General features: G+C 39.6%; 1 protein-coding gene across 1 annotated transcript in view; it reads right to left on the bottom strand.

Annotated features, from left to right (window-relative positions):
• The window catches only part of RABGAP1 (RAB GTPase activating protein 1), a 150,612-nt gene that overhangs the window by 107,357 nt on the left and 21,345 nt on the right, over positions 1-21,910 (bottom strand). The window contains exon 3 of the mRNA XM_082842511.1: positions 243-477. Coding sequence (XP_082698637.1) covers positions 243-477 — 235 coding nt within the window. The remainder of the gene's footprint in view (positions 1-242; positions 478-21,910) is intronic.

Here is a 21,910-nt window from a genome sequence, read left to right on the forward strand (position 1 = left end):
AACAACATTGTAAATCAACTCTATCCCAATAAAAAATTTTTTTAAACTGACATACATTTAAAGGGAAATCAGAATAGTATATACATTTACTCTTCTCACATCCCCCTAAATCTACAATCTGAAGATTCTAGAGAACATAGATAATGGGTTTTGCTCGCTTTGAATCAAACCTAGTACAGAATGGACACTCAAATATTAAAAACAATAACCTTCAGTTATGCAAGCAATGCAGCAATCCTAACCTCCTTGTCCAGGTTTCACTGGCAGGCTCATCTCTGGTTTCTGGAGCCCTACTAATGACACAGGGTTAATGGTGGATGAAGCTGAGAGTTGATTAGAAAGAGGCCCATCTCCTTCGCCATCCAATTGTGACCTTTCCACAAGCTCCTTGTCCCCTGGCTGGTCGTCCATTGGAGGATCCATCAGCACATCTGCTAGCTCTTTTTGCAGCTGCTGTTCACTTCCATTCCCTATAATCTAAGGGTCACAAATATATGCAATCAACAAAATGAGAGAGGCCAGTACTGATTTAAATGGGTCCACATCTAGAGAAAATCATCAGCAATTCTTTTGATATACAGATATCTTCTGAATGTCTTTAAAAAACAGAATAAATCAAGATCTATAATAAATAAGAGCTGCAGCTGCTCTCTTAATTCATACAGCTTTTCATGAAAAAGTGTATAGTGAATTTGAGACCAATACCCAGAAATATATGTGATAGTCTGTCAATTTTATTAAAAGTTTTCTACAGTGTCCTAAACTAATTAACAACTAAAATATTTGTAATTTTACTTGTATGATGAGAAATAAAGCTTGTTAAGAGGAGAAGCTTCTCGGACTTGCCTGGTGGCGCAGTGGTTAAGAATCCACCTGTCAATGGAGGGGACACGGGTTTGAGCCCTGGTCCAGGAAGATCCCACATGCCGCGGAGCAACTAAGCCCATGCGCCACAACTACTGAGCCTGTGCTCTAGAGCCCGCAAGCCACAACTACTGAGCCTGCGTGCCACAACTACTGAAGCCCGCGCGCCTAGAGCCCATGCTCCACAACAAGAGAAGCCACCACAATGAGAAGCTCGCACACCAAAACGAAGAGTAGCCCCGCTGCTCGCCACAACTAGAGAAAGCCCACGCGCAGCAACAAAGACCCAACACAGCCAAAAGTTAATTAATTTTAAAAAAGAGGAGAAGCTTCTCTTATGCTTAAGGAAAAGGGAAAATGTGTTTGCTCCCGAAAATTATCAGTAGAAACATACTTATTAGGTAGTAAATCATCACATGCATTTTTACCACCCTTGCTATAAGTTAAGTCTCCTGTATTTCTGAGGGAGACTTCACTGACATAAATAGTTCTTAAAGTTCTGAGACATTAGAATAAAGCTGGGGAGATGTACGTATAAAATGACCCTGAGGAACAGAACCCTTTTCAACGTCAAGTATTTTTCTAGAGTCATGATGGTTTATTATTAGTTGCTCAACAAGGAAGTAAACAAGTGCAGAATCAGGTGGAGAATCAGGTGCCCAACGCTAAGGAAAACCACAAGTGACAAAACCCAGTATTGTCACCAAATGCTTATTCAAGAAATACTAGAAAAATTAACAAGAGAATTAATTTACGAAAAGGAAATCATGATGAAAAAAAAGTGTGCTAATTTAGGAGGGTTTCTGAAGACTAAAACCTGACAAAAAGTTAAAATGGGTGGGGCTATGAGATTGTTAAAGACAATGAGGTCTTCCCAGTAAAATTAAGACACAGTTAAGAAGCAAAATTCCAATAACAGAGGTACTCTGGACTACTAAGGAACCCAGTTCAAACATCTTTTGTAACTCTATAAAATTCAAGTCCCTTTGGCTGTAAACTATGATTGAGAAACAGTCTTAAGTCTTTTTTGCTTCATTTTCCCAAGGAAATTCTAACATGTCAGCTATTCTTGCCTTGGAAATAAGGGCCGGAGAGGTGTTCAGTCTCTGGTTTCAATGACAGCATCTGTTTTTGTGAACTTCCTTTTATATTCAGAGTTACTGCTATTGGAACTACAATTCAGTCAAATAAGTTTAACTCTTTGTTATGACTGATCCTATACATCACAAGTGTAATCAAATTTCTTTTTTCAGAAGTTCTCCTTTCAAAAGTTTTTGAAAGCACCTAGAAAACAAACTAGAGCTTAGTTCTAATTAACCTCTTATTTTTTCAGAACTGGACAAGAAATACTGCAGGAATCACCTGCAGGAAATAAAAGATAGCCTAACTGAATCTAAACCATTGTCCAAGTGGAAGGAGAAATAACATAAGTAGGATATTTACAGCTCCCTAAAAACAGATGAAGAAAAGATATTAGACTCCATGTTTAAGCAATTAGTAATTATAACTGGGAAGGTTACCATTAAAGAGCAAACTAAACTGAAGACATTTTACATGCTATGAGGTACTGTTTTTTCTTTGGTATATAGGCTAAATAAACTCAAGTTTTCTTTTGGATAGACTACCTCCACTGTAATATATTTACAAACCCTGAAAGAAACATGTTTATATGTTTGCCTTTTGTGTTTATACATGTTTATCTGCATTCTTCCCTTGTTTATAAAGTCTGTAAACGTACGAACTGCCTTCTATTTCCTTAACTCTTCCTTAAAGGGTAGGAAAAAGTAATGCACACACACAAAAATGATTTTTAAAAGCTGCTTAAAAATAGCAACCTAACTTATGCTTTGAATAATTAGGTCCAATACAGTACTCAGCACTTACCATGTTAGATCATTTGTGCACCTTCAATCCAATTTCATACTTAACTATCTGTCACATAATTTAATACTTATCTCAATTAAGTTTTTTGTTTTTTAAAAGACAGTCAATTAATCTTCCCTAGGCTTATCTGGGAAACACTCAGCAATGCTTTTCAAGGTTCTCAAGCTTTGGCATGCCTAAGAATCACCTGGTGAACTCGTTGAAACACAATCTGTTGGGCCCTAACAAGAATTCCCATTCAGTAAGGCTGGGATGGGCCTGATAATTTGAATTTTTAAAAAGTTTCCAGGAGATGATGATGCTGCTAGTCTGGAGACCACACTCTAAGAACCAACCTTAGATTAATGGTTCTTAACCATGACTAAACAACACAATTACCAATATCACCAGGGAGCATGTTAAAATTAAAATACCTGATCCTCCCTCTATCCCCTCACCTCCTACCCTAGCAACTAAATCAGTCTCAGAGATAAAGCCTTGGCATATGCATTTTCAAGAACTTCCACAGGTGATTTACAAAACAAGTGGCAGGCCAGATTAGGCCAGCAGGCTATAGTTTGTTAACCCCTCGTATAAATGAACAGCTTAAATCAGCAACTGCTTGTCTGACTTCTTGTCATAACAAAAATAAACTCATTATTAGCAGGGCTTTCTGTTCCTTGCTGCCAACAGCATTCCTAACAGATACCACGATGATCTCTAAAATAAATGTAGTTGCAGGTAAAGTAATCAAGACACGGTATTAGTGAAAGGACAGATAATACACAACAAGGAAACAAAATAGAATCCAGAAATAGACCCACACATACATGGCCAATTGGTTTCAACAAAGTTGGCCAGATAATTCAACAGAGAAAGGTAATAAAATAAAACAAATGGTGGTGGAACAATTAACTTGACATCATACATATGCAAAAACATCAATCTCTTTATGTCACATACAAAATTAATGCAAAATGGACTGCAGATCTAAATGTAAATCCTAAAACTATAATATTTACAGAAGAAAACACAGGAAAAAATCTTTGTAATTCTGGGACACAAAGATTTCTTAGGACATGAAAAGTATGCATAAAAGAAAAAAATGAAACGCACTTTATTAAACTAGAAACTGCTGCTTGGAAGACACTGTTCACAGAATGAAAAGACAAGCCACAGACTTCAAGAAAATATTTACAAATCATATGTCTGATGAAGGAATTATATCCAAAATATCCACAGAATTCTTATAACTCAATAATAAAACAAGCAACCCAATTTAAATAAAGGGCATTTCACGCAAGAAGACAATGCAAATAAGCATTTGAAAGAAACTCAGTATCATTAACCATTAGGGAAACTGACACCACTATAGGATGCCTGCTATACACCTATAAGAATGAAAATTAAAAACAAAACAATCCTGAAAATACCAAGCGCTGGCAAGAATGTGGAGCAACTGAAAAACTCTCTTACACTGCTGGTGGGAATACAAAATGGTAGTCACTTTATGTAAATTTTATAAAGTTAAACATACACTTATCTATGACTCACTCCTAGGTGTTTACCCAAGAAAAATAAAAATACATGTCTATACAAAGACCTGTCTGTGAATGTTTATAGCAGCATTATTCATAATTGCCAAAAACTGAATACAAAGTAAATGTTTATCAGCTGGTGAATGGATAAACAAACTGCCACTGATACTAACATAACATGGATAAATCTCAAAAGCATTATTCTAAGTAAAAGAAGTGGACACAAAAGGCTATATACTGTATGATTCAATTTACATGGCATTCCAGAAAAGGCAAAACTATAGAGACAGAAATCAGATCACTGATTGTCAGAGGCTGGGAAGGGGAAAGATGAATGACTAAAAAGAACTATAAAGGGACTTTCTGGAGTAATGAAAATATTCTGTATCTTGACTGTGGTGGTCGTGGTGATTACGTAAGAGTTTACTTCATTAAAGTTCATAGAACTGCATACCTAAAAGGGCTGTATTTTACTGTGTGTAAATTTTACCTCAATAGACTTAAACTTGGAAGGGGATATTCATAGCGGGAGAGGCTATGCATGTGTTGGGGCAAAGGTTATATGGGAAATCTCTGTACCTTCCTCTCAATTTTGCTGTGAATCTAAAACTGCTCTTTTAAAAAAGGCTATTTTTTTAATAGAAAAAAAATGTGGTTTCTATGAAAGATGCAATTTGAGAACACAACTGTTCCTTTTCTCTACATGCCCCTCAAAAGGTGTTCGTCCAGGATTCTGTTTTTGGCAATAACTTCATTTTACAGATTTTCCTGTGCCATTTCATCCAATCCCAATGATACATAAACAATCCCTAATATACATCTACAACCCCTCCCTGTCTAACGGACAGACACCTTCAGCTAGATACTCCAAACTTACGTCAAAACTTAACTAATTCTCTTCCTGTATCTTTAAAAAAAAAAATTAATGAATTGCACTACTTTCCACTCAGTTGCCAAATGAAGGATTACAGTCATCCTTCACTCCTCTCATTTCCACACTACTCACAAACCCTACTGCTCCTTGCTCAACTGCCCATTTTTTTCCTTCTGTCTCTCTGCATAGCTAACATCATAGGAACCTCTTTCATTTTACATAAGCCTACCTACTGGAAAGGTAGTAGTTTCCCTGCCTTCTTTCTCACTCCCCTCTGATTTATCATTCATATGGCCATTCAAATTACAAGTGCAAATCTTAGTTCTGATCAAGCACTGCCTTATTTTTATACCCTCCCATGTTTCCTCAATGTCCATAAGATAATGCCCATATTCATTACTATGTTCTATGAGTTTCTCACAACTCTGCCCAATTTACTTTTCCATCTCTTATCTGTCACATCAAACTACTCAAACTCCCCAAGACACACCATAAACCTTTAAACATCTAGATTTTGCACAGACCGCTCCCTTTCCTGGAAAGCCTTCCTCTCCTTTGCCTTTCTACTCTTAAAGACCAAGCTTAAATCCTCTGAGAGAGCTTAAGCCTGATATATGCGGTTTAATCACTCCCTCCTTAGAGAGTGCTATCAAAATATTAGTATACTTGTTTATTCCAGCATTGCTACTTGTTTTAGAGAATATTTGCTTAGTGGGCCTCTTCAGCCAGACTGGGCATTATTAGATAGCAGAGACTGTTTCTTCAATTATCTTTATATTCCCAAAGCTTCGGGTAGCTGAGGGTACAGAGTATATCTACAATACATGTTTAATGAACTGAATTTTATAAATGCCAAGAATAAAAGCCAAAGTATTCTTTTATCCAATTTGGATATTGGGTGTTCTACAGATTTTGGTTTAGTGCTAGAAAAGGAAATCTGAAAGATTTTAGCTTTGTTAACGACTTAAAAATAAAACAAAAACAAATACTATTTCCTATTATGAGTGTCATTAAAGTATCATTAAACCTGAACATTTTATAAGTGTCATTAAAGTTTAACATTTACCATAAGAATACTGGGCAGGACCAAATAGCATGCTACAAAACGCAAACAATTATCTTTATTTTGAAACCCAAAAAAGACTTCTAACTTAATTTAGCCCAAATATAAAAATAAAAAAGCAAAGCCGATATGTACAGATAATACAACTAAGAATCATATTTAGATTTGTGTTCATCTCCATGTAATCTTTAAGAAGAGGAAGGGAGAGTTCTTTAAAATACTCCTGAATTGAGAAGAAAAAGAGGATTAAATAGCCAAACACAGACATGAATGTTTGCAAGGACAGAGACTATTCAGTGAATGATTTATTCATAATTCTACTTACAAAGTAGAGTAGTGGTAAACAAATCAAAAACAAAAAACACAACTGGAACAAGAGTTGGCTTGTGGCACAACTCCAGGGGGCACCATTCACATCACAGGCTATGTGAACAGCACCCCCCTGGGATTGCACGTGTAGCTTACACAACTGTACTTAGTAGTCCTACTTGGGCTCCACAATAAGACAGATCTGAGTTGGGGACATGCCTCTAACACTAACTCTATTGGCTATGGACAAATTAACCTCTAGAAGCCACAACTGTCTCATCTCTAAAATGAGAATGTTGGACTTCCCCGGTGACACAGTGATTAAAAAATCCGCCTGCCAATGCAGGGGACACAGGTTCGATCCCCGGTCTGGGAAGATTCCCACATGCCGTGGAGCAGTTAAGCCCGTTTGCCACAACTACTGAAGCCCACATGCCACAACTACTGAGCCCACGTGCTGCGACTACTGAAGCTCACGTGCCCAGAACCCGTGCTCCGCAACAAGAGAAGCGACCTCAACGAGAAGTCCGCGCACTGCAATGAAGAGTAGCCCCTGCTCGCTGCAACTAGAGAAAGCCCGCACTCAGCAACGAAGACCCAGTGCAGCCAAATAAATAAATAAAATGAGAATGTTAATACCTATCTCACAAGACTGTCATGGTTCAATGATTCAGTAATATGATCATTGGACACTTATTATTTACATTATAGGCAGGCACTGAATCGTGATTTTTATAGGGATTGTCTCACTTCTCACATCACATTACCTGCCAACTAGTAAGCATCCAACTAATATCTCCCTACCCAACTTTCAACTATTTCTAAATAAACTCTGGTCCACCTACGGGAGGTGAAGTGAAAAAAACAAATAATGGGCTTCCCTTTATTAAGCCCAAATAATGGGCTTAACCGCGCAGCGGTTGAGAGTCTGCCTGCCGATGCAGGGGACACGGGTTCGTGCCCCGGTCCGGGAAGATCCCACATGCCACGGAGCGTGAGCCATGGCTGCTGAGCCTGCGCGTCCGGAGCCTGTGCTCCGCAACGGGAGAGACCACAACGGTGAGAGGCCTGCATACCGCAAAAAAAAAAAAAAAAAAAAAAAACAACAAATAATAACTTTTAAAAAAGTAGTTCTTCCACTTTCCTTGGTCCAAAGAAAACTAAGAACACACCCACTATTTATGTGCAAAAGAAGCATTACTGGAATAACATCTGTCCTTTCTAAATAATATCAAATAAAGGTAACAATTTGAATGGTAGAATTGGCTACAAGCCCATTTCCTTGAGAGCAAAACTGCATTTATGGAATCAAAGGACAAAATGTTCCAAAGGCAATAGCCAGTCATTTCCTGGTCTTAATTTTCTGCTTCTAACTTTATAGCTCCTGTTTCCCTTCACTGCAACAATACCAACTAGGCTCTACTTGATTTACCAGTTATAAAAAGCTACTTTAGGCAGTCTGAGATGCTTTTACAGTAGAGATTTTATGTCTTCAAGAAAGCATGCTTAGGAAATGAAAGTGTGTGCTAGAAAAATCCACAATCAGAAAATTAAAGATAAATTCCTGATGATCTACAGTTCCCACTACTTGTGTCATACTGCAGTGAAAATACAAATGAAAATGGTTCAAACTAAGTAATTTTACTCAGTTTCAGAGTAAGAGCTGAACCATTTCAAAACAAGTATATAAATCTCGTCTTATCAGAAAGCAAGGCACAGGGCTTCCCTGGTGGCGCAGTGGTTAAGAATCCGCCTGCCAATGCAAGGGACACGGGTTTGAGCCCTGGTCTGGAAGATCCCACATGCCGTGGGGCAACTAAGCCCGTGTGCCACAACTAAGGAGCCTGCACTCTAGAGTCCGCGAACCACGACTACTGAGCCCACGTGCCAAACTACTGAAACCCACACGCCTAGAGCCCGTGCTTCACAACAAGAGAAGCCACTGCAATGAGAAGCCTGCGCACCGCAACAAAGAGTAGCCCCCAGGGCTTCCCTGGTGGCGCAGTGGTTGAGAGTCCGCCTGCCGATGCAGGGGACACGGGTTCGTGCCCTGGTCTGGGAAGATCCCACATGCCGCGAAGCGGCTGGGCCCATGAGCCATGGCCGCTGAGCCTGCGCGTCCAGAGCCTGTGCTCTGCAACGGGAGAGGCCACAACAGTGAGAGGCCCGCGTACTGCAAAAAAAAAAAAAAAAAAAAAAGAGTAGCCCCCACTCACCGCAACCAGAGAAAAGCCCGTGTGCAGCAACGAAGACCCAATATAGCTAAAAATAAAATAAATAAAAATTAAAAACAAAAAAGCAAGGCACCAAAAAATCAGAAGCCCAATTTGCATACTGGAAAGCATAGTAGCTAATCTCAAAGGCACTCACAGATTCTTTCTGTGATCTTTGATAAATCACTTTGTGCCTCATTTATAAACCACAGTTGTTCTGAAAATCCATCTCTTTATCTTACTATATAAAAGAAGGACCAGAAAAACAAACTAAAATTACCGTTAGGAATTATTAACATTAATTTAAAAAGGGAAAGGAACAGAACCTTGTGAATTCATCTTTAAAAGTCAACTGGGGGCTTCCCTGGTGGCACAGTGGTTGAGAGTCCGCCTGCCGATGCAGGGGACACGGGTTCGTGCCCCGGTCCGGGAAGATCCCACGTGCCGCGGAGCAGCTGGGCCCGTGAGCCACGGCCGCTGAGCCTGCGTGTCCGGAGCCTGTGCTCCACAACGGGACAGGCCACAGCAGTGAGAGGCCCGCGTACCACAAAAAAAAAAAAAAAAAAAAAAAAAGTCAACTGGGACTTCCCTGGTGGCTCAGTGGTTAAGAATCTGCCTGCCAATGCAGAGGACATGGGTTCGATCCCTGGTCCAGGAAGATCCCACATGCCACGGAGCAACTAAGCCCATGCACCACAACTACTGAGCCTGTACGCCCTAGAGCCCGCACGACACAACTACTGAGCCCATGTGCCGCAAACTACTGAAGCCTGCGTGCTGCAACTACTGAATCCACGTGCTGCAACTACTGAAGCCTGCGCGCCTAGAGCCCGTGCTCCACAACAAGAGAAGCCACCGCAATGAGAAGCCTGCGCACCACAACGAACAGTAGCCCCTGCTCGTCGCAACTCGAGAAAGCCCCTGCGCACCAACGAAGGCCCAACACAGCCAAAAAAACCCAAAAAAAATGTCAATTGAAGAAGGACCCAAAATACTTATGAATGTTTTGCTAAATAATGGGATTATGGCTAGGTTTTACTTACTTTTCTTATTGTCTGAGTTTTCTAAATTAAGCATATATTATTTTTATAATTACAGAAAAAAATGACAAAAAGGCTATTCACATCTTGGGAGAAAAAGAAAAGCAAGCACATTCAATTCTACTGCATGCAGTGGTCCCGATTCCAGGCTCTTTCAAGCCTCTTGATCTTTCCACATGTCACAGACTCTCTTCTTTGGGAAATTCTTAATGACTCTTTAATGCTCTGCCGAACTGTTACCTACTCTATGAAAACCTTTCTTTTCTTCTTCAGGCAACAATTATGTTCTCATATAATTCTGCTCATATCTATATTCCAGCAATTGATGCATTTTGTCATGATGACATATTTACTTAAGTGTCTCCCCCGCCACCAGTCTGATCCCCTTAATTAAACTCTGTGTTCATGGTTCACTAACTTTGCTTGAATAAAAGATCTGCATTTTGGGGGCTTCCCTGGTGGCGCAGTGGTTGGTCCGACTGCTGATGCAGGGGACATGGGTTCGTGCCCCAGTCCGGGAGGATCCCACATGCTGCAGAGCGGCTGAGCCCGTGAGCCATGGCCGCTGAGCCTGCGCGTCCGGAGTCCATGCTCCACAACGGGAGAGGCCACAACAGTGAGAGGCCCGTGTACCGCAAAAAAAAAAAAAAAGATCTGCATTTTAGAGGACAAGATCAACTGACTCCAATACAATTTCAGAAACTGAGTCAGAAGATTAGTCTAGGCATTACTAAGTGAGAAAGAGTGACTTCTGTATCTGCTAACTACTTTAATAAAGCCTGGCAACTTTTCTCAACCAAAATAATGTCAGCTGGATTTTTCAAGAAGAAAACTCTATGAAGGTTAAAAAGCTTAAAAAATCCTCTAACTGAACTTTCTGCCTCAGCAGTACTATCTCATCAATGTACCCCAACCAACATTTAAAGAGTATCTTTGGCTAAGAGCTAAAGGGTGTAAGATTCCTACACCAGGGAAGTGAAGCAGAGAAAATGCAACATGTTCTGAACTTATGGAAAATTCTCAGATTTTGATGTGAGTTGTCATAAACATTTTATAAAGAAAAATACCTGTGTTTTTAATAACTACACTATCACATAAAGCTTTCCTTTAAAGGGTTTAACTGAAGCATTATCCTCTCTGAGAAGCCTTCCCCGACTCCTCCCCCAAGCTAAGTTTCTACCTGATCTGTTCTATAGCATCCTTTTGTTAACCTTTATCACAGCACTGATCTAATTATACTCATGTTGAAAATTAAATATGGCCACAAAATCTCTACAGTTCCTCCATCAAGAGATATAGTCTATTTCTCTAATCCCATGAATGTGGGCTGGCACTGTGGCTTGCTTTTCTACAACAGAATGTGGTAGAAGTGACACCATGTAACTTATAAGCTTTAGCCTTAAAAGAGGTCTTCCAGCTTTCACGTCTGCCCTAAGACCACCATGCTGTGAAGAAGCCTAAGTTGGAAACCACATGGAAAGAGAGACCCAGTCAAGCCCAGTCCCCAGCCAACGCACCAGCTAAATGAAGTTGTATGACCCTAAGCAAGACTAGCAAAACTACCCAGTCAATCCATAAAATCATGAGAAATAATAGTTTTTCAAACCTGAGTTAGTTTGTTACAAAGCAAAGACTAGTAGAAATCACTGCAACAACATTTTTAACAAGTGTCATCTACCCTAAGCTATAAGCATCTTGAGGACATGAACTATGTCCTATTCATCTTGATTCTCATTCAGCCTTTTAAGAACTACTCTTTGGCTGTGATGTTCTACAGTTTCACTGTCATCCTGGCTGGGACTCATTCTGTTTTTTTAAGCTGAGGGTTTATATCCTTTATCACTTTCGGAAGATATTCAGCTATTATACCAATTTCCTTCTCCCTCATTCTATTTTTTTTTGGTTGCGCTGCGCGGCATGCAGGATCTTAGTTCCCCGACCAGGAATCCAACCCGTGACCCCTGCAGTGGAAGCACGGAGTTCTAACCACTGGACCGTCAGTGGTCCCCCCTCCCTCATTCGATTTTTAAGGAACATTTAGGTACATGTTGGTCCTTCGCATCCTAGTCTCCATGTTTCTTAATTGCTTTTTCATATATTATCTTCCAATGTTATTTTCTGAGTAATTTCCTCAGATTCATTTTGTAGGTAATATATCTGTTGCACCTTTAATTTCACTGGGTCTAATTTTCACTTGTAGAATTTATTTTTAGTTTGCTTGGTATATTAAAATCTTTTGTAATGTTATTTTCTAACGTTTCCAAACTTTTCTTTAAATCTTTAGTCATTCTAATCATACCCATCTTAAGGTTACAGCTAATAATTCAGATGCCAAAGTTCTGGTGAGATTTGATCTTACTGGGGGTTTGCTAACTCTTGCTCATGGTGACTTGTCATTTGTAAATCTTTTTTTAAAGGTTAGGGTTTTTTTTAATTTATTTAATTTATTTATTTATGGCTGCGTTGGGTCTTTGTTGCTGCACACGGGCTTTCTCTAGTTGAGAGGAGCAGGGGCCACTCTTTGTTGTGGTGCGGGGGCTTCTCATTGCGGTGGCTTCTCCTGTTGTGGAGCATGGGCTCTAGGCGTGCGGGCTCAGTAGTTGGGGCTCACCACCTCTAGATCACAGGCTCAGTAGCTGTGGCTCATGGACTTAGTTGCTCCACGGCATGTGGGATCTTCCCAGACCAGGGCTCGAACCCGTGTCCCCTGCACTGGCAGGCGGATTCTTAACCACTGCGCTATCAGGGAAGCCCCATTCTTTGTAAATTTTGCATTGTGCACTATTCCTTATCAGAGTTACCTGTGGGAATACTATGCAGCCTGGGTGGCAAGCATGTCCCTCGACAGTTTTACAGCTGATTCTGTCAGGTGCCCCAAGAGTATTACTAACCCAGGAACAAGAAGGTAGTATAAATTAAAACCCCAAACATACATGAAGGCAAGCCTATGGGTACAAATACTCAACAAGACTCCCCTCCAATCAGTGTCCAATGTAAGACAGAGAAGCTTCCTTATTTTTTTCCTGTGACTGTAGGCAGGTTACTATTATTATTTCTTCAAGTATATCCTTTCAAGTTAGGATGTATCCCAAGTGTGTTTTATAAGGAGATCTCAGTTCCAAAACCTCTCCCTGTAAAATCCAAGGCCTTACCTCTTACCTAATTTACGTATCAAAACCCAAGTCCACTGGTTATAAAGAACAGCAAATTCCCCCAGAGGAGTCCCAATGTCAGTTCATACATATAGTTCTGGCTTTCATTTCCCTCTTTGCTTTCGTTCCTTGAGGATTTTCTTTACATTTTTGTGAATACAGCTATTCAATTAAAAGGGTATTTGTTGGTACCTCCCTGGTGGCGCAGTGGTTAAGAATCCGCCTGCCAATGTAGGGGACACGGGTTTGAGCCCTAGTCCTGGAAGATCCCACATGCTGTGGAGCAACTAAGCCCGTGAGCCATAACTACTGAGCCCTCGTGCCACAACTACTCAGCCCTCGTGCCACAACTACTGAAGCCCGCGCACCTAGAGCCTGTGCTCTGCAACAAAGAAAAGCCACCGCAATGAGAAGCCACCACAATGAGAAGCCCACGCACCGCAACGAAGAGTGGCCCCCACTCGCCGCAACTAGAGAAAGCCAGCACTCAGCAATGACCCAACACAGCCAAAAATAAATAAATAAATAAATAAATAAATAAATTTTTTTAAAAAAGGGTATTTAGGCTTCCCTGGTGGTGCAGTGGTTGAGAGTCCGCCTGCTGATGCAGGGGACACGGGTTTGTGCCCCGGTCCGGGAGGATCCCACATGCCGCGGAGCAGCTGGGCCCGTGAGCCATGGCCGCTGAGCCTGCGCGTCCGGAGCCTGTGCTCCACAACGGGAGTGGTCACAACAGTAAGAGGCCCACGTACCGCAAAATAAATAAATAAATAAATAAATAATAAAATAAAATAAAAAGGGTATTTGTTATATTTCATCCAGCTTTCCTAAGTATTTTGTATCGAGACATTTTTAGGTTTTCTAAGTCATCATATTTCCCAAAATGGAGTTCTTATCCTCAGTACCTAAAAGAAGTTGGTAGATTACTAGCTGTCAACTGGATATTCAACAAAACACTCAGTTAGAACTTCAGAGGTGGAACAGTGACAGATCTTTCAAATGTATCTTCTAACTCCACTGCAATTTTAAAATCTACCAGGGGTTGAAAAAACAGTTTCATAAAGAAGTGTGGGCATCACTGGCAACACATCTGTAGATATCCTATCCTACCTTCTTCTGATGACAGATCTCACAGATTTAACAGTAATTTTTAATCTTCACTTACTAGTTCTGTAGCCAATAAACCAATATGCTGTGTAGATGTACTGAAATTACATGAAAATACATAGAGAAAACATTTTAAATTTGGAAAACATGTTGCTCAATTTCCTGTTCTATAAAACAGAATTATTGGGGCTTCCCTGGTGGCGCAGTGGTTGAGAATCCACCTGCCAATGCAGGGGACACGCTCTAGCCTGTGCTCTAGAGCCTGCGAGCCACAACTATTGAGCCCACGTGCCAGCAACTACTGAAGCCCACGTGCCTAGAGCCCATGCTCCGCAACAAGAGAAGCCACTGCAATGAGAAGCCTGCACACTGCAACGAAGAGTAGCCCCTGTTCGCCGCAACTAGAGAAAGCCTGGGCACAGCAATGAAGACCCAACGCGGCCAGAAACAAATTAATTAATTTTTTTAAAAAACCCAAAACAGAATTATCTCCTTTTGGTGAACAAGATAAATGAGAGTGGGCTTCCCTGGTGGCACAGTGGTTGAGAGTCCGCCTGCCGATGCAGGGGACATGGGTTCGTGCCCCTGTCCGGGAAGATCCCACATGCCGCGTAGCGGCTGGGCCCGTGAGCCATGGCCACTGAGCCTGCGCGTCCAGAGCCTGTGCTCCGCAACTGGAGAGGCCACAACAGTGAGAGGCCCTTGTACCGCAAAAACAAACAAACAAACAAACAAACAAAAACACTTAAGGGCTTCCCTGGTGGCGCAGTCGTTGAGAGTCCGCCTGCCGATGCAGGGGACACGGGTTCGTGCCCCGGTCCGGGAGGATCCCACATGCCGCGGAGCGGTTGGGCCAGTGAGCCATGGCCGCTGAGCCTGCGCGTCTGGAGCCTGTGCTCCGCAATGGGAGAGGCCACAACAGGGAGAGGCCCACGTACCGCAAAAAAAAAAAAAAAAAAAAAAAAATGAGTGAGCAAAAAGTTCTCTGGAGAAGCCCTGAGGGTCCTTCCCATTTACCGAGAATGGTTCATCAAATTAGAAACAGGAAGAATAAGTCTAACAGTACTTCAAAAATTAACAAGAAAATTTTCGACAGGAACAAATCCAAAAGGAGAGAAGACTGATCTATTTACATCTGTACTCACTTATGCTATCTTCCTATTTCAGAAGCTGTTCCTAGGCTAACCCTTCCACTTATACACACGAAACCCTTTTCCCTAATTGAATCAAAGATTTTGCTCTCATTTTGTAGTAGCAATGTCCCCCTTTACTGAATAATTCTTATCAGTATATAAATATCATAAAATCCCTCACTGGAATCCATATCACCCTTCAGGTACCTATTTTTCAGCTCCTCTGTTAGCAAAAAATCCTTGAAACAGTTGTCTGTTTCTGCTGAAAAATCAGCTGGTAACCTTATGGGGATTCCCTTCTATGTTATTTGTTGCTTCATCTAATCCCATAGCTTTGAATACCATCTATATACTGTTGATGTCAGCCACAATCTCTCCTGAACATCAGTCACATACATGCAACTAACTACCTGACATCTAAAAATGACATCTAATAGTCACCTCAAATTTAGTATGTCCTAAACAGGACTTTGATTCCCCTGTCCCCTACCCCAATTCTGGTCTTCCTATCTTTTGCCCATTTCACTAAATGGCAAAACCATATACCTAACAGTTCAGGCCAAAATCTAGGAAGCAACTTTACTTCTCTCTGCCTCAAATCCCATATCTAATTCGCCCACCTTCATACCAACCAGCTCTACCTTGAAAATATATCCTGAATCACAGTCCATTCATCCTCTAGTCCAAGCTAACATTATCTCTCCCTTTCAGGACTAAAACAGCCTGCTCTTCTTGCTGTCAATCTTGCCCAAAGTCAGCACATGTGTATAGGTCTGGCTTTCAGGTTCCTCTTTGCTTTTGTTCCTTGGGGACTTTCTTCACTTTCTTGTGAATAGAGCTATGTAATTGAAAGGCTATTTATTCTATTTCATCCAGCTTTCCGAAGTATTTGTATTGGGACATTTCCAAATACAATTCACCCAATTAAAGTATACATTCTATTCTATGGTTTTGAGTATATTAACAGATATGTGCAACCACCACCAAAGTCGATCTTAAAATATTTTCATTATCTCAAACAGAAAACACCCTACCTCCTTAGGCGTCAACTCTCTCTTCCCCCAGTATCTCCAACCCTAAGCAAACACTTATTTATTTTCTGCCTCTAAAGATTTGACTATTCTAGACATTTCATATTATTGGAACCCTGTAATTAGTGGACTTTTGTGACTTGCTTATCGCTTAACATAATGTTCTTCAGGGTTCATCTGTGTTGTAGCATGCATCAGTACTTCATTCCTATGACCAACTAATATTCCACTCTAGACCACATTTTATTTATCCATTTGGTAGTTGATAAACATTTAGGTTGCTTAGCTCCTTATATATCCTAGATATAAGTAACTTACGGTTTGCAAACATTTTTCTCTCATTCTGTGGATTGACTTTTCACTTTTTTGATAGTATCTTTTGAGGTAGAAAAGATTTTATTGTTGATACAGTCCAATTAATTCTTTTTCCTTTGTTGCTTGTATTTTTGGTATATCTTAGAATGCACTGCTAAACCTGAAGTCATGAAAATTTACCCCTATTTTCTTCTAAGAGTTTTATACTTTTAGCTCTTACATTGAGGTCTTTGATCTACTTTGAGCTAATTTTTATACATAGTGTGATGTAAGGGTACAACTTCATTCTTTTGAATGTGACTATCCAGTTGTCCCAGCACAATTTGTTGGAGAAAAAAAAATCTGTTCTCAACTGAATGGTATTAGTACCCTTGCTTCAATCAGCTGACCACAGAAACATGGTTCTATTTCTGAATTCTCAAACATATTCCAATGACCTTCATGCCTATCCTTATGTCAGTACTTCACTGTCTTGATTACCACCGCTCTGTAAGTTTAGAAATTGCAAAGCGTGAGTCCTCGACTGTGTTCTTTATTTTCAACATTATATTGGCTATTTAGGGTCCCTTGCTATTCCATACAAATTTTAAAATTGGCTTGTTGGGCTTCCCTGGTGGCGCAGTGGTTGAGAGTCCGCCTGCTGATGCAGGGGACATGAGTTCGTGCCCTGGTCTGGGAAGATCCCACATGCCGCGGAGCGGCTGGGCCCGTGAGCCATGGCCGCTGAGCCTGTGCGTCTGGAGCCTGTGCTCCGCAACGGGAGATGCCACAACAGTGAGAGGCCGGCGTACCACAAAAAAAAAAAAAAAAAAAATTGGCTTGTTAACCTCTACAAAGATGTTACCTGGGATTCTGATAAGGAATGCACTGAATGTGTAGACCAATTTGAGGAATAATGCCATCCTAACAAGTCTTCTAATGCATGAACACTGGATGAATTTCCATTTATTTAGGTCTTTAATTTCTTTCAACAATGCTTTGCAGATTTCAGAGTATAAGATTTTCACTTTTTTAAACAATGCAAAGTATTTAATTCTTTTTAATGCTATCATAAATGCAACTGTTTTTCTACTGTCATTTAAGATTGCTACTTACAAGTATACAGAAATAAAATTGATATTTGCATGATGATCTTGTATCCTGCAATCCTGCTGAACTTATTAGTTTTAATAATTTTTAGTGGATTTCTTAGGACTTTCTACATACAAGATCATATACAACTGCCAACAGAGATGATTTTTATTTCCTTCTTCCCAATATGGATGTTTTAGATTTTTACATGCCTAACTGCTCTGGAAATAACCTCAAGTACAATGTTGAACAGATATCCATGCAGTGAGCCTAAACGGAGGAGGAAAAAATCTACTCTTTCACCAGCGAGAATGATTTTAGCTGTGGGTTTTTCACAATTGCTATTTATCTAGTTGAGGAAGTGCCATTCTATTCATAGTTTCATTTGTTTACTTTCATGACAAAGTGTTGAATTGTTATCAAATGCTTTTACTGTGTCTACTGAAATGATTATGTTTTTGCTTTTAATTCCACTGATATGGTATGTTACATTAATAGATTTTAATATGTTAAACCAGACTTCAATTCCTTCGATTCCCACTTGATCATGGTATGTAATCCTTTTCATATGTTGATGAATTAAGTCTGCTGGTGTTTTGTTGAGGATTTTGTCTCCATATTTATAAGAGATACTGACGTGTAGTCTTATGAAATCTTTGTCTAATTCTGGCATCAGGGTAATATCATCCTCATAAAATGAATTGGGAAATATTCTCTCCTATTTTTTTGGGAGTGTGTTAAGTACTGGTATTCTTACTTACACATTTGGTAGAGTTCAGCAGTGAAGTCATCCAGGTATATTTTTTATTGCTAGTTCAATCTCTTGTTATATGTCTATTCATATTATTTATCAGTTTCATTAGTGTTTTTCTTGAAATTTGTCCATTTAATCTAAGTTCTCTAATTTACTGGCATACTACTGTTCATAAGATTCCTTTATGATCCTTTTTATTTATGTAAGTTTGGTAGCAATGTTTCATTTCTGATTCTAGTAATTTGTGTCTCCTCTTTTTCTGTTGGTCAATCTAAAATATTGTCGATTTTGTTGATCTTTTCAAAGAACCAGCTTTTGGTTTCATTGATTTCTCTATTGGTTTTCTCTTCTGTTTCATTAATTTTCACCCTAACCTTTTATTTCCTTACTTCTGCTTGTTTTAAGTTTAGTTTGCCCTTGTTTTTCCAATGTCTTAAGGTGAAAAATTAGGTTATTAATTTGAGATCTTCCTTCTCTCATAATATAGGAATTTATAAGTAGAAATTTCCCTATAAGCATTATTTTAGCTATATTGTGTAAGTTTTGGTATACCTTCATTTTCATTCATCTCAAAGTATTTTCTAATTTCCCTTTTAATTTCTTCTTTGACCCATAAGTTATCTGGGAGTATGTTGTTTAATTTCCATGTATTTGTTAATTTTTCAGTTTTACTTCTGTTATTGATTTCTTCACTGTGGTTGGAAAAATAATTTAGGTGTACTTGAGAAGAATGTATATTATTGTTGTTGAGTACTCCGTAGATATGTCAGGTCAAAATGGTTTATAGTGCTGCTCTAGACTTCTATTTACATATTGGTCTCCTGCTTAGTGTTTCTATCCATAATTGAAAGGAAGTATTATAACAACAATTATTGTTGAACTATTTCTGTGTTCATTTCTGTCATTTTTTGTTTCATGTATTTTGAAGTTCCTTTATTAGGGATTTCATTGTTGGACCTTCCTGGTGGTCTGACCCTTATAGGATTATAAAAAGCCCTTTTCTTTTTTTTTTTTTTTTTTTTGCGGTACACGGGCCTCTCACGTTGCGGAGCACAGGCTCCGGACGCACAGGCTCAGCGGCCATGGCTCACGGGCCCAGCCGCTCCGCGGCATGTGGGATCTTCCCAGACCGGGGCACGAACTCGTGTCCCATGCATCGGCAGGTGGACTCTCAACCACTGCGCCACCAGGGAAGCCCCTAAAAAGCCCTTTTCATCCGTAGTATCATTATTTGTTTTAAAGTTTATATTGCCTAACATCACTATAATCACTCATTTTCTTGTGACTGTTGTTTGCATATCTTTTCCCGTCTATTTAAGTTAAATATATTTACATCTTTGAATCTAAGATGTGTCTCCTAGATGTTGTTTTATCCAGTACTGACAATTTCTACTTTTTGATCATACTGCTTAATCCATTCACATTTAATGCTATTATTGATATAGTTCAATTTAGGTGTGCTATTTTACTTTTTGTTTTTAATTTATCTGTCTCATGTATTTTTCATTCCTTTATTCCTCCCTTACTACTTTCTTTAGAGTTTAGTAAATAACTTTCTAATGCAGCACTGACATTTCTTTAATATATATATGCACATGTATATATATGCATATGTGTGCACGTGCACACACACATATACATATATACGTGCACACACCACTGTTGTGGTGCCCCTTTGGTCTTCCCCACCTCATCATCCCTCCCCCAAGGCAACCACTCTTCTGCTTTCTGTGAGTGTAGATTTGTTTTGCATTTTTTAAAATCGTATATAAACGGAACACACAATATGTGCTTCTATTTATGGAGTTGGAGGGGATGTCTGGCTTCTTTCAATCAGCTTAATTATTTTGAGATCATTCATGACTGTGGTAATGAGAGGTCATTTTTTTTTGAGAGTTCATTCTTTTTTTTAAGAGTCTAAATACTTCTCATATATTGTTTTATTTACTTTTTTATAAAAGTTCCGAGAAAAGGTCTTTGTTTTATACATATATATATTCCAACTTTATTGAGACTTACTTGAAATAAAATATTGTATAAGTTTAAGGTATACAACATGATGATTTGATACACATATATATTGGAAAATGATTCCCACAATAAGGTTAGTTAATACAACAACCATCAACTCACATAATTACCATTTTTAAAGATTAATCTCTTACGAACTTTCGATTAATTATATAATGTAGTATTGTTAGCTATAGTCCCAGTGCTGTACCTTAGATCCCCAAAACATATCCACTGCCTAACTGGAAGTCTATACTGTTCGACCAACATTTCCTCATTTCTTCCACCACCACTGCCCACCTCTGGGCAACCACCATTTTACTCAGTTTCCATGAGTTTGGCTTTTTTAGATTCCACATATAAATCGTGGAATGTGGAATATGTTGTGTTTCCATATTTGTTTCTTTCAAGATGTTTTCTGATTTCCCTTTTGATTTCTTCTTTGACCCAATGGTTGGTCAGGAGTAGGTTGTTTAACTTCCACATATTTGTAGATTTTCAAGTTTTCCCCATTGTTTTATTTCTAGTTTTATACCACTGTAGTCAGAAAAGAATCTGGTATGATGTCAGTCTTCTTAAATTTGCTAAGATTTGATTTGTGACCTAACATATACTTGTTTTGAAATGGCCCCTCTTTTAGTTCCCATTTGCATGGAATAGCTTTTCATCTCTTCACATATGACACATGGATAAGTCTAGGTGTGTCCTTAAAGCTGAAATGAGTCTCTCTTTTTTAAAAATTTATTTATTTATTTTTGGCTGTGTTGGGTTTTCGTGGCTGTGAGTGCACTTTCTCTAGTTGCAGCGAGCAGGGGCTACTCTTCGTTGTGGTGTGTGGGCTCTAGAGCGCAGGCTCAGTAGTTGTGGCGCAGGAGCTTAGTCGCTCCACGGCATGTGGGATCTTCCCAGACCAGTTCTCGAACCTGTGTCCCTTGCATTGGCAGGTGGATTCTTAACCACTGTGCCACCAGGGAAGTCTTGACATGAGTCTCTTATATGCAGCATATAGTGCGGTCTTGTTTTTTTAATACATTCTGACACTTGTCATTTGATTGGACAGCTTAATTCATTTGCATTTAAAATAATTACTGATAAATAAGAACTTACTAATATTATGTAATTAATTGTTTCCTGGGGACTTCCCTGGTGGTGCAGTGGTTAAGAATCCGCCTGCCAGTGCAGGGGACTTGGGTTCGAGCCCTGGTCCAGGAAGATCCCACATGCCGCAGAACAACTAAGCCCGTGCGCCACAACTACTGAAGCCTGCACGCCTGGAGTCCATGCTCCACAAAAAGAGAAGCCAACGCAATGAGAAGCCGGCACACCACAACAAACAGTAGTTCCCGCTCGCCACAACTAGATAAAGCCCGCGCGCAGCAACAAACACCCAACGCATCCAAAAATAAATTAATTAATTAAAAAATAATTGTTTTCTGGTTGTTTTGTAGTTCCCTTGTTCCCTTCTTCCTCTCCTGCTATCTTCCCTTGTGAACTGATGATTTTCTGTAGTGGTACACTTTGATCCCTTATCTTTTATGATCTATTGTAGCTTATTACTTTGTGGTTACCATGA

Source organism: Leucopleurus acutus (assembly GCF_964270905.1).
Source record: "Leucopleurus acutus genome assembly, chromosome: 7".
NCBI classification, from domain to species: domain Eukaryota; kingdom Metazoa; phylum Chordata; class Mammalia; order Artiodactyla; family Delphinidae; genus Leucopleurus; species Leucopleurus acutus.